This window comes from Rhopilema esculentum, chromosome 6 (genome assembly GCF_057945365.1).
Source record: "Rhopilema esculentum isolate cy_ngs chromosome 6, ASM5794536v1, whole genome shotgun sequence".
In the NCBI taxonomy this organism is placed as follows: Eukaryota; Metazoa; Cnidaria; class Scyphozoa; order Rhizostomeae; family Rhizostomatidae; genus Rhopilema; species Rhopilema esculentum.
Window position 1 is genome coordinate 1 of NC_142820.1, and position 12,260 is coordinate 12,260.

A 12,260-nucleotide genomic window follows, 5' to 3' on the forward strand; every position below is an offset into this window, starting at 1 on the left:
TTAACATTAGGGTACAATTTATTGATTTGTTGTAGAAAATATTAACATGTTCATGGTTCTCAAACAAACCAAAAGTGTCATTCACATAACGTGGATTAAAGAAAGGTCTAAAGTTTTGGGAGGGGGCAGTCATCCGAAAAATTGGCTTCGAGAGCACACATAAATATGTTTGTAAGTGTAGGGCCAAGGGGAGAACCCATAGCGACACCATCAATATGATCAAAGAGTTGACCATTGATAATAAAGTGATTGTTTTTAACAGCAGATCATAGAAGTTTCCGGAAATTTTCACGATCAAACCTGCAGTCCAAATAGTGGAAGGTATCAAGGTTTTCCAATACACAATGAACACAGAGTTCAGTGCATTCGTCCAAAAAAAATTTGGTGAAAAGGTTAAAAACATGGAAGCTGGCTATGTGCAATGAGCGGTTATTTCATTCACGAAAGAGAAAGAATCTTTAGCAGTGTAATGATTAGCAGTATGCGGTTGAAGAATAGGAACAAGTTTGATAAAGCTGCTAAAAATTCATAGCGCAGCAAAGCGCCATTGAGGGAAAAATTGATTTTTGAGTTTAGGTTAGTAGGCTAGACACCAAGCTTTTCAGTTACGGGACGACCTCGAAACAAAAGATATACCAATTGGAATTCATTAGAAGTAGTTGATGTTTGTCATTATTTGTCTCCAAAGCAAAAAAATTAGCTGATTAAAAACTTATCTGATTCGTAGGATTTCAGGAATGAAAAATGAGACTGAAAACATGTTCTTTTACAACATTGCATTGTTCAATGACATATTTAATGACATATAGATGTGAAGCTAGGTTAAATTCTCCTGCCCCTTTCAATAAAAAACAGGGAGCATATAATATTCTTATTTCTTTTCATTTTCAAAACAAATTTTTTCTCCAACGAACGTCCAAAAAGGAGGAAGAACGTTCAAAAAACCACTCGCATGCTTTGCATTTACCTTGAACATATAACGGTTTTCGTACTAAATGTTTCTACTAGAATCTGCCACAGCATCTGGCTGACAAAAAGAATATACAGCCAACGAAAAGCAAAGTTTCCTACTGATCTATCCTGTGCCCCTTACCTCGAAAAATGACTGCAACTTTCATACTTTTGGTTGTAGTACGAAACAAGACTTGGGAGGTGCAAAACTAAAACTTTTTTATTTTAGTGATGTCTCGGTTGTTGCAATATTTGCTGAATAAGTGACAACTACAAATGCTAGTGGCACTTTAATGATCATTCAGCCTTTTCCTGGGAGAATCTGCCATCTTTTGTGTGATTTGTTGCACTATACTTGACAGGAAATTTGAAAGAGCGGAGTGGAGATAGTAGGGCTAGATTTTGGAGGAAGGCGAAGAACCGGGTAGGCTGGAGATATGTTCTTCATACCTGCGTTCACCCACTGCCTAATCGATCTAGGACCAGATGAGGATGATTAGAGCAATTAACGTAATCTTTAGTACCGGTCCCAAAGGATGAATATAGCGTGTTATGAAATTATAGGATCGGTTGTGTTATGTTCGAATCTAAAACGACGTTACCTGTAATGAGAATATAATGTTGGCGACGAGGATGGGGCTGCATGACTGCATGACATACCTATCCGCTAAACGGCTCTGTTGGCAGCGCGCATATGTAAACATAATCTTTTTCATCCTTCTTTGGTATTACTTTAACGGGTGAATATTATGTTTTTACAATTTTGAAATTTCGATCAAATATCTGCAAGAACACAACGAAACACATCTCAATATGAAAAATTGATTAAATATGTTAAAATTAGGCGAAATACCAGGTTACCAGGTTGCTGTTATTTTGGTTTGGTTTATAGAGTATAAACAGATACGAAATCAAATTTGTTTTAGGAGAGGTCTGATGGGAACAGAGCCTGTACTTAAAATGGCAATATCTTAGCTAATTTTTACATTCAACTGATTTTGCGCAGTAATAGCTTGAACAATTTTGATGGTGAATAATTCGCAATCATTCTCCTTACATTTGGCATTTTTTCAGATTGAAGCAAAACAAAACTGTAAAGCAAAACGAGCTTGACAGGAAAAGACATTTCTGAAATATCCCATCAGAAACGCTTATAAACGTTTAGGCCCCAAAAGCTTATAAATAATCTAAATTTTACGTTCTTTCATACTGCATGAAGCAGGAAATTTCAAGCCAAGAAAGTTGAATTCGAGTTTTAGACTCGAGAGGTCCTTTCACAATCCAATTTCTACCTACAACGAAAGCTCTATATGTTAAGCGAAATCTTAATCTCACAACATGTCAGTAAATTTAGGAAATATACAAACGCCGTGTAGAAATATAGACTATTAATCAACAACGTTTCGAGCATAGCCCGTTATTACGCTATGCTCGAAACGTTGTTAATTAATAACCTTTTAGTTATTCCTAGTACAATTTACTTAAATTCATAGTTATTTTCCTTATATTGTAAAGAACGCAATTTTGTAAAACAAACATTATAACCTTTATAAAAGAGGAGACAAGCATGGTTGTCAACAGTAATCGCAGAGTTACCTTCACAAGAAACCTTGGGTTGATATGGATAGAACTTGACGGAGGTGGTACGTCTACTACTGGCCAGTTTTGATCCAAGTTTTTAACAGCTAAATCCAGTTCATATAAGAATTCCTTTGTGAAGAAGTCACGCCAAGTATTTCTCAGTTTATATAATGAGATTCGAACTCGTTCATCTCCCTAAAAGAAATCGGTAAAAACCCATTCAAATCATATGGACTTCTCTACATAAAACAGTAAGTGATTTTTGAATAAGGAGAAGTTATTAAATCAAACCAGCCAGCGGAAAATTCTATTAAAAGGTGGACTTTCTTGTCATTTTACTCTCATACCTCACTTTAGTCAAGGAACTTTTTCAAGCTGTTCCTGTCACTATGTGACTATAGCATCCTAATCCATGCGTGATTTATATTTCGACTGGCTATAGTACACAGTATCCTAATCAGTGCGTGATTTATAGTTCGGTGGGGCTATAGTACTTTATTCTATTTGAATAAGTGGGCTGAAGCAGCCCTACACAACATATTTGTGGGGATTCTTTTGTTATTGTGCTACTTTCAACTTAAAAATAAAAACAAATGAACAGGTGATATTTCTTCGTCATAACAACAGTTTTACTAAATACAGAAAGACTTACATGTTCGAAGACATTCAAAAATATCTCCAAAAGGTTATCAGTAATTGCTCGGATGAAGTTATCTCCAACATTCTTCAAAATTGAATCCAGCAGGTATAATGATGGGAGTTTCAGCTTAATGTTGCTCTAGAAGACACGTGATTCAATCAATTACTCTCAAGTATCGAACAAAGTGGGGGGGGTGAGAATAATCAGGGGTGGGAAATGGTCCGATATGACAAATTGTTGGGTGTTCGATTTGATTTTAAGAAAAAGAAGCCAATGCAGTGGTCATTTCTTGTGTGCGGGTCAGACAAAGCAAAGGAGAATTAAGTTAGTTTTTCTTAAGTACAATTGTTAAGAAGGAATCAACAGGGTTTAAATCAATGTAGGGGGGGGGGGGGGTTGGAAAATTTTTCAAAATTAATAAGCAAGCAGTGGCCAATTATTTGGCACTGGAGAGTACAATCAATACATCGCTAATAAGGTTAATTGTGTTTCATATCATTCTGACAGAAGGTTCCCAAGCACAAAAGAATTGGTACCCTAGTACTCTGGGCAAAAAAAAATTATAAAGAAAACTTTTTAAATACTTTCTCTGAATTGTTCAGGTAAAAGAGAATCTGTAATTTTAATGTAACTGAGTAAAGGATATGATTCCTATGGTCTGTGATGCCTATGTTCCAACAAGATATCTAGAAAAGCAGAATTTTATATTCAATTTGGCTTTAATTAGCTGAAACAGTCATATTTCAAGACACTCCAAATAAGTGACATTGGCTTCTGGGTCTCATGACAGCACATAACAAGGTCATATCACCCACATCTAGCCATGGTTATCTAAGGCAGGCTTGTTTCAAAAAATGTTAGTTAATTGCCTGCTTTGCGATAAATTTTTTCATAAAATATGACTGAAAACTATGGAGACTGGGTGCATTAGGACAGGGCATCAATCTACCCTCAATTTATCAATCAAAATAGCACTTCGTGTCGTATCAAAACAGAAGTATTTCTGAGTTTCAAATTCAAGTTCCATGCACAAGTAAAAGTTCTAAATGGAGACAACACTTTAGTTGTTAGTGAATCAGAATCAGATTTAAGTGAAGACAAACTTTATGATAAGGAAATGTGAGGAGCAAAAAAGGCAGGTGCTTGACAAACTGAGCACCTTTTACTTTCTAGGCACTCTATGAAGCACCGCACTGAGAAAAATATTTTGCTCTGTTCAAAGCTTGCTAGTTTAATTACGTTGGACAATGATGGTTGGATGATGGAGGTTTCTTTGTTCAAAATGTCTCAAGGAAATTATTTTAAAAATTGTGATTTTTGCAAATCAGAAACTTTTTCTTGTTGCCCAAGGAATCATCTTTAAAATACAGCATTCACTGTTTAGGGAATCACATGACACAATATGCATTTTAAAGAATGGAAAACATCCTGTGTAGGTCGAGTGTGATGAAAGAACCACTCTAAAGCCGCTCTTACACGGTCAGATTTTGTCGAATTCGAATGTCGAAAGCCATCATCAGATTGTCGAATTCGATTTTTCAAGAATCGAACGTGTTCTATTCCATTCGACAAATCGAAAGGTGAATGAATGACATTCTTGCTCGCCAACGCTGCTACGTCATCCGAATTACCATGTTCTGTATTGTTTCAGTCTGCAATCATTTTAAAGAAAAAATGGAGTGAATGCGGCCAAAGAACAACAAAAAGGAAGAAACAGAATTGTTCATTGCTAAATACTCATGTTCTCCTTCATGTAGTCCTTTCCTTCGGTGAAGCGCAACTCGTTCAAATGTGTATCGTATGTTCCAAACACAGGACATTGATTCAGCCATTCTTTTGTCCATTTTGTTCGTTTTCGCCTCTTATTTCTTCGTTTTTTTTAATACCAGTGCTATAACTCTGGCAGCTGAAGCAACCTACTCCATTTCATAAACAGAATTGAGGCATTTGACTCTTATTCGACAAAATCTGATCGTGTAAAAAGGGCATTCGATCCGACAAATCTGAAGCAAAACTAGATTCGACACAATCGAATTCGATATTAAAAATCGAATTAAAAATCAATTTAAGGTCTTCTTGAAATGCCCATCTGACACAAACAGGGTGGGTGACTTTTGGCCTTTGGCCAGGCCAGGTCTACCATCATAACAGTCATACATTCAACTAAATAATACTAATCATTAAACTTTTAGAAAAACTATTGGTTTTAATTTAACTGTGTAAAATCTGCTTGCTCTAAAAGTTTTTTGTCTGAAAATTTTAAAAGTTTTGAAAGATTTCTTCTTTTAAGTTAACGGTAAACGTTTTCTGGATGAAAACATCATTTTTTCGATTTTTTCACATTCAAGTAGCCGAACTTTCAAGGCACACAATGATACCAAATTAGAAACAAACAGAAATTTTGAAAGTGGAAAAAATCCCATGTAAACGAAGGTCTCCATAATTTCTTTATCAAAACTTTTAGTTGAGGCCCGAAAATCTCTTGACCTGTTAAGCCGATTATCGTTGCTTTGCGGTTGTGGTCGCGTGTCTCATTTACAATATCGCATGGCACATCCATATATCCAATGTACGGACGTGTTTATTTAAACAGGCTTATTGATCTTAAATCTTCAAGTGACTTGACCCGGATTACACTGTGGTTTACGAGTGTATCTTGCAAGTGCGATCAGTAAAATCCCGTTTTCTCCGGGCTCGAAATTCCTCTACATGCAGGTACGAAAAAGCTATTATGTACCCAAGGAACTAATCGAATGGCTCGAAAATTTGCACACGGCCAGGGCAGACGTTGGGCAAAAAAAGAATGTCTCAAAATTTTTTTATTTTCTCTGGTCCGTCTTTTATACCCAAATACAGCTGCGGGAGGGTGGAAAAATTATTTGCCAATTTTTGACAGGGTATAGTTTCAAGAAGAGGAGAAATTTAAAAAATCTGAGACACACTTTGGTAGCTTAGGACCTGCACTTCCTGCTGGTCTAAGTCAGATTTTGTTACCTCAAACGCAAGGGTACATAATAGCTTTTGAAGGTGGTACACTTTTTGACCAGTAAATTCGCATGGAAAATAACATTTAACATTATTTGCCAATAATTTTCATCTGGCTAGATACGCCATAATCTTGTGCATTGAATGATATATAGTTTATCCAGATTTCTTGAGCCGTTTGGCCTTTAGCAAGGAAAAACCAATTTTCGTGTTCAAAACGTTTACCGTAACCTTAAAGATTAAAGAAGAAAAAAGAAATGTGCAACCATTTCGAAGAAAATTTAGGTTTGAAAGAGTGCTTAAGGAAGTTTTCTTGAAATTCTCATATCCTTAACACACAAAGATTCTTTAAGTGTTTTAAGACCACACAATCTTGTTGCCTCAGATGATACAGCTTTCCAAGACCTAATTTTCAAGTTTAATGGATACAAATTTTTTTTCAATTTGGTTCAATATGGTGCAAGGATGATGACACAGTTTCTACAATGCTACTAGTATAAGTTTTGCCACATCACATTTTAGCAAATATGGCTGGAAAATCTGCTTCAAAATTTGAAAAGCTCTAAATCTCCTCAGTCCTTCTCTACTTTCCCTTGATACTCTTAGTTCTCTCTTTTAGCCAACTTTTTATGTTACAATTCTTATAATACATGGAAGATTTTTATCCTGCCACTATAGTATTTTCACAAAGCCTCGACATTTTAAAAGCTCTACCAATGCCAGTTTTTGAAAAAAAATGGATTAAGTGTAGTAAACATCTCAAAGATATTGCCAAGTATTCTATTAAAAAAACTTATTTCTACAAAACTATCAGCACATTTGTCATGCAAAAAAGGTGGTACTTGTCAAACTGACCACTGTTAACATTCTAGACACTAAATTTAGAACATTGAGATGTATGACTCAGTTATATTTTTATTACTGTTCAACAATCCTTGCAAAATGGAGATGTGTTAATGTCCTAGATGAAAAGCATATGGTCTATGTACACCTACATATTTTATGCTCTGTCAAATAAAGGCTGTTTGCAGCTCAGTTTACAGAATTCCAAAGCAATTATACAGGGTAACAAATAGAAACATTATAAACAACAATAACTAATTTTATCTTTTGAATCAATCAGTCAATCTCCTTGAACTTTCTAGGTGTGTGTGCAGGCACTCAATCAAACTCTAAGCAACTTTCCTTGCAAGGACTATTGGAGCTATTGGAGAAAACCCAGCCACAGGGGTGTAGCCTCAGGACCTTCTTCTATTTCCATCAGATTATTGTTTAATGGTTTTTCAAAATCTAGTGTATGGATAACCAAGGCATGTTGAACTGGATTTTGTTTATGGACTGGATTGTTAAAATACAAATATCTTTAATAAATTTGGAAGGCAGATAAATCCCCCAACCATATTGGTAACGTTTCCCCCAGTATAAAGCACCCCAGTATACGGCCAAGCCCCAGTATAGGGATTGTCAATCAAAATCAAGTTCTAAAGAGCCGCCAAAGCCGTTTTGGTGCGTTGTTGTCGCGATGATAGATAGAAGTTATTTCAAGACACAGAGGCTTCTTGGCCAGTAGACATTCAGCCATACACTTTCAGCAAGCGGCCATGTTGTAACAGCCGTACATGAAAGACTCATGCAGCCCAACACTCCAATCCCAGAAAAGGACAGAAGAGGGAAAATAGCAGCTTTTCTTAATGATCACAGAGAAAAGAAATTGGCTCCCAATGTGTCCAGTGACATTCAACATTTGCAGTTGCTGTTGCAGCAAAGTGAAGCTATTGATATGTGCCATACAAATAAGATGACTAAAACTATGGAGAAGATGGCCATGGCTATGAATGGATGTTTCCAAATGATGCAAAATATGTTTGACGTGCAGATGAGGCAGCAAACCTTCAATTATGCATCCCCTCAACCAGCTGCAATGAGGTCTCCACAGATGAATTCAAGGGTGAACAATTTTCACCAAAGAGATTTTCATCAAACAGAATATCCCTCACAGCAACACTTTTCAAGAAGTGCTACATTGTCAACTGAGGACACAGAGGAGCCCTTTTTGACATTGTTGAAGTGATGCAACACAAAAGAATGTATAGACTGGTTTCATTGAGAAAAAACATAATCAACATTTTAAACAACCTGAAACTGTATTTAAAAACCACAGAAATTGCTAGAAGTATTGTTATATTCTGTATTTTTGCGAATTGCATGATGAAACAATGGGAGACTGCATGGTAATTGCTGCTAAAAGATATGAAAGAGAATTTCAACCACCAGTTGAATCCTGCAGATACAATGCCCACAATGATGAGAGAGATGGAAAGAAGAATTGAAGTATTTTTATTTAATACTTTGAATAAGACTGATAATAAATGTATACCAAAAACGTTATTAAGGCCCCCTCTTAAGCCCCTGATGTCAAACAAGAAACATGGGCATTGAGTGGGTCTTTTGATGGGTGTGATGATGATAAGCTCATGTGCATTGAAGAGGGCCCATGATTTCCTTGTGCACCTCAAAAGTGAACGGGATACTGATACGGGATAGAAGTAACTTACAGAATATAACAATGAAAACTAAAAAGAAATGAATTTTTTTGCAATGAACATGTCATTCATATCCACTGTTGACAGAAAAATTATATATACCAAAGGTTTTTCCTCCAATTAATGCAAAGAATGTCTCCCACATCTGACACAGCAAATTAGAAAGCAAAATATATCTAAAAATTTGGCCTAGATTAGGATTTGTCTTAAAATGCTCATATTACTTTTTAGATATGTAAGAGTGGGGAAGCACATATTCCATCCAAAATTTTAAAATTTCTTCCAGCCTTCCCCAGTAGGGATAAATGCACTGCCCTAATCTTTAGGTGTCTATTAGAGGAGATATAGCAAATCTATTTGATTTTTTGAAAACATTCGTTATGTACCAGAAAAGCCCAATGGGAGGCTTGTTTATTTTTTCAGTCCTAAAAAGGTGGCTTAAAAGAGAGGGGGACTTATTAAAGAGCTTGCTAATTATTCAAAACAAAATATATTATAAAATGCCACAATGTTGTAGGATTTCTGATAAAGAATCAATATCAGTATCCCGTTCACTTTTGAGGTGCACAAGGAAATCATGGGCCCTCTTCAATGCACATGAGCTTATCATCATCACACCCATCAAAAGACCCACTCAATGCCCATGTTTCTTGTTTGACATCAGGGGCTTAAGAGGGGGCCTTAATAACGTTTTTGGTATACATTTATTATCAGTCTTATTCAAAGTATTAAATAAAAATACTTCAATTCTTCTTTCCATCTCTCTCATCATTGTGGGCATTGTATCTGCAGGATTCAACTGGTGGTTGAAATTCTCTTTCATATCTTTTAGCAGCAATTACCATGCAGTCTCCCATTGTTTCATCATGCAATTCGCAAAAATAATGTAAAACAAAGCAGGCAAGAAAATTGTAGCAAGAATGCTACAAAGCATCCATTAGTCTTTTCAGAATGCCAAACCTTGCCTTCAAACGTCCAAATGCACATTCCACAACCATGCTTGCACTAGACAGTCTAAATCCAAAAAACTGTTCTTGTTCAGTACTACCACCTTTTTCAAATTCTTTCATAAGATATGGGAGGAGAGGGTAGGCAGGATCCCGAAGCAAGCATATGGGAACAAGCTCCTCACCATCAACTATAACTTTGGGACAGCTTGGAATGGTTCCATCTTTAAGCATTTTATTGATCTTTGAATTTCCAAACACATGTGCATCATGCAAACTGCCTGGCCATTTTATGTCCACATCAAAAAAACAGTATTGATAATCAACACAAGCTTGGACATTTAGGCTGTAGAATCCTTCCCTATTAATAAAATCGACAGACTTTTCATTTGGCTTTCGGATGGAAATATGGGTGCAATCAATAGCCCCAATGCACTGGGGAAATCAAAGAAGAATCTTGCAGCTCCCTCCCTGACTGCTACTCCCGATGTTGGTGCCTTTATATAAACAGCAGCCATTTTTGAAGAGATTGGTGTAGTCAGACATTAAATGATGCAAGAAATAGTAGGCTCTGCCAAGCCAAATGCATTTGCAGTTTTGCGCATTCTCCTGCCATCAGAAAGGAAATACAATGCTGCAACCTGTGTCTCAACTGAAACTGGCCTTCTCATGTTTGTTCTTTGTCTTTGAATAAAAGGACAAAGCTTGTCGCATAATACCTGGAAGCTTTTTCTTGTCATCCTGAAGTTTTCTTTCCATTCTTCTTCCACTGCTTGGCCGTTTTGAATGTGTACCCACCAACTTGCAGCTCTACCTGGTCTTGTCCAATGTGTTGGCATCATTCTGGCCTTTCGTACCTTGAATTTTCCTCGCGGCAATGAGGAAATTTGAGCAATGATTCTCCTTTTTCCAAGCAACATAATTGTGTGTTAAACAACCGAAAATAAAATTGTTTAGCTACATGATACTCGCTAATCCCACAATGGTAAAGAGCAGCGAAGTCATCATCTCATTTGTATCCATCTTGTTCTGGTTCATTGAAAGAAAATTGGCGCCAAAGATTTTAAATGAAAATGGAAATGAAGCCTCAAGATTCGGAAAGAGGATTTGACCCTCGTATTGGACTCGCCTGTTTACACGAGGTGGAATGTGTTACGGGAAGTATCGGATCACTTTTCATACCACTTTCACAGCGGACTGATTCCACTCCGCAAAAGTGGTACGGGACGTATCGGATTAATGCGGAGCCGTGTAAACGAAACCCCTATCAGATATGAAAAGTAATCTGATACATGAGTAATCCGGTATTGTGTAAACGCAGCCTTAATCTTTGTGATTATGATTTTTTCAAAACGAGGTCCTACAAAGAAATTGACCCTCGTAGTTGTCATCTGAACAAGCGAGCCCTATATTCTTGCTAAAGACTCCCAAGTTACTCGGCTCAATAGTCGCACCAAAACTAGGTACGAAGAAAATAAAACAAAACTTAAACAGCTAAACTTATATTTTGCATGAATTTGAAAGGTATAATCTTTTAAAGGTGAGCTATACGAATGTCTTTCATGTACGGCTGTTACAACATGGCCGCTTGCTGAAAGTGTATGGCTGAATGTCTACCAGCCGAGAAGCCACTATGTCTTGAAATATCTTCTATCTATCATTGCAACAACAACGCACCAAAACGGCTTTGGCGGCACTTTAGAACTTAATTTTGATTGACAATCCCTATACTGGGGCTTGACCGTATACTGGGGTGCGTTATATTGGGGGAAATGTTACCAACGTTGCTCAAATCTCCAGAAATAGGCAATACCTTACAAAAAGGAAGGATAAGCCTTATCCTTATCATAATTCATAAGGTATAACTTTTTTGGGTTTCAAATGAACTTAAAAAAGCAAAAACGTCCAGTGAAGTATGTATTTTGCTGATGCCTCAACTTTATTCTATGTTTAACAAAACTACAGGGTGGTTTCTAATTACTATATAGGCCTGTTTTGAGATATGTATCATTAAAAAGGATAAAAAATTCCTTCAAAAGAGGCCCAATATATAGATCATTATTTTTAGACAATTTACAGCCTGAGACATAGATCAAGATTATTTTTACAACTGAATACATACCTCTATAATTCTCCTTTTTATAATGCTCACAATGCCTGAAGCATGACTGACATTTTCCTCAGCAAGCATGGTCAACATATTAATCATTGGTTTGGAGTTGAAGTCAAGGTCACTCAAAGAAGATTTATATTCAAGCAATACAGATTCTTCGTCACTTGTCGCCATCCCATTTGTAATGTATCGATCCAGCTGCCAGGAGAACGTTGGTGAAGCAACTTACTGATAAGCTCGTCGGAGGGAACCGTGTTCTAGGCGCTTGAATATTTATTGATGGCTTTACTGAAGTTGTTTGCTTATGTTTGATAATGCTCCAAATGCCCGATTACATTATCCGTTTAAGTTTGATAGGTTGGCACGATAATTCCAGGTGAATTCTTTCGAGGCAGTCTTCTTCTTCTTCTAGTTTCTTTGTACACGGTCTATCCAATTTTACTGTCGCAACAACTTTTACGATTGTGAAAACGAGTTCAACACCATCTTGGGTTCCCACA

General features: G+C 36.6%; 1 protein-coding gene across 1 annotated transcript; it reads right to left on the reverse strand.

The window, feature by feature from the left end:
- Positions 1-12: 12 nt before the first annotated feature.
- LOC135686557 (pre-mRNA cleavage complex 2 protein Pcf11) lies at positions 13-12,249 on the reverse strand. The gene is made up of 3 exons (XM_089109094.1): positions 11,770-12,249; positions 3,185-3,310; positions 13-2,727 (listed from the first exon to the last, which is right to left on the reverse strand). Exons 1-3 carry the CDS (start codon positions 11,932-11,934, stop codon positions 2,419-2,421), a joined length of 600 nt encoding a protein of 199 aa, XP_088965220.1. The 5' UTR covers positions 11,935-12,249; the 3' UTR covers positions 13-2,418.
- Between the last annotated feature and the right edge of the window lie 11 nt (positions 12,250-12,260).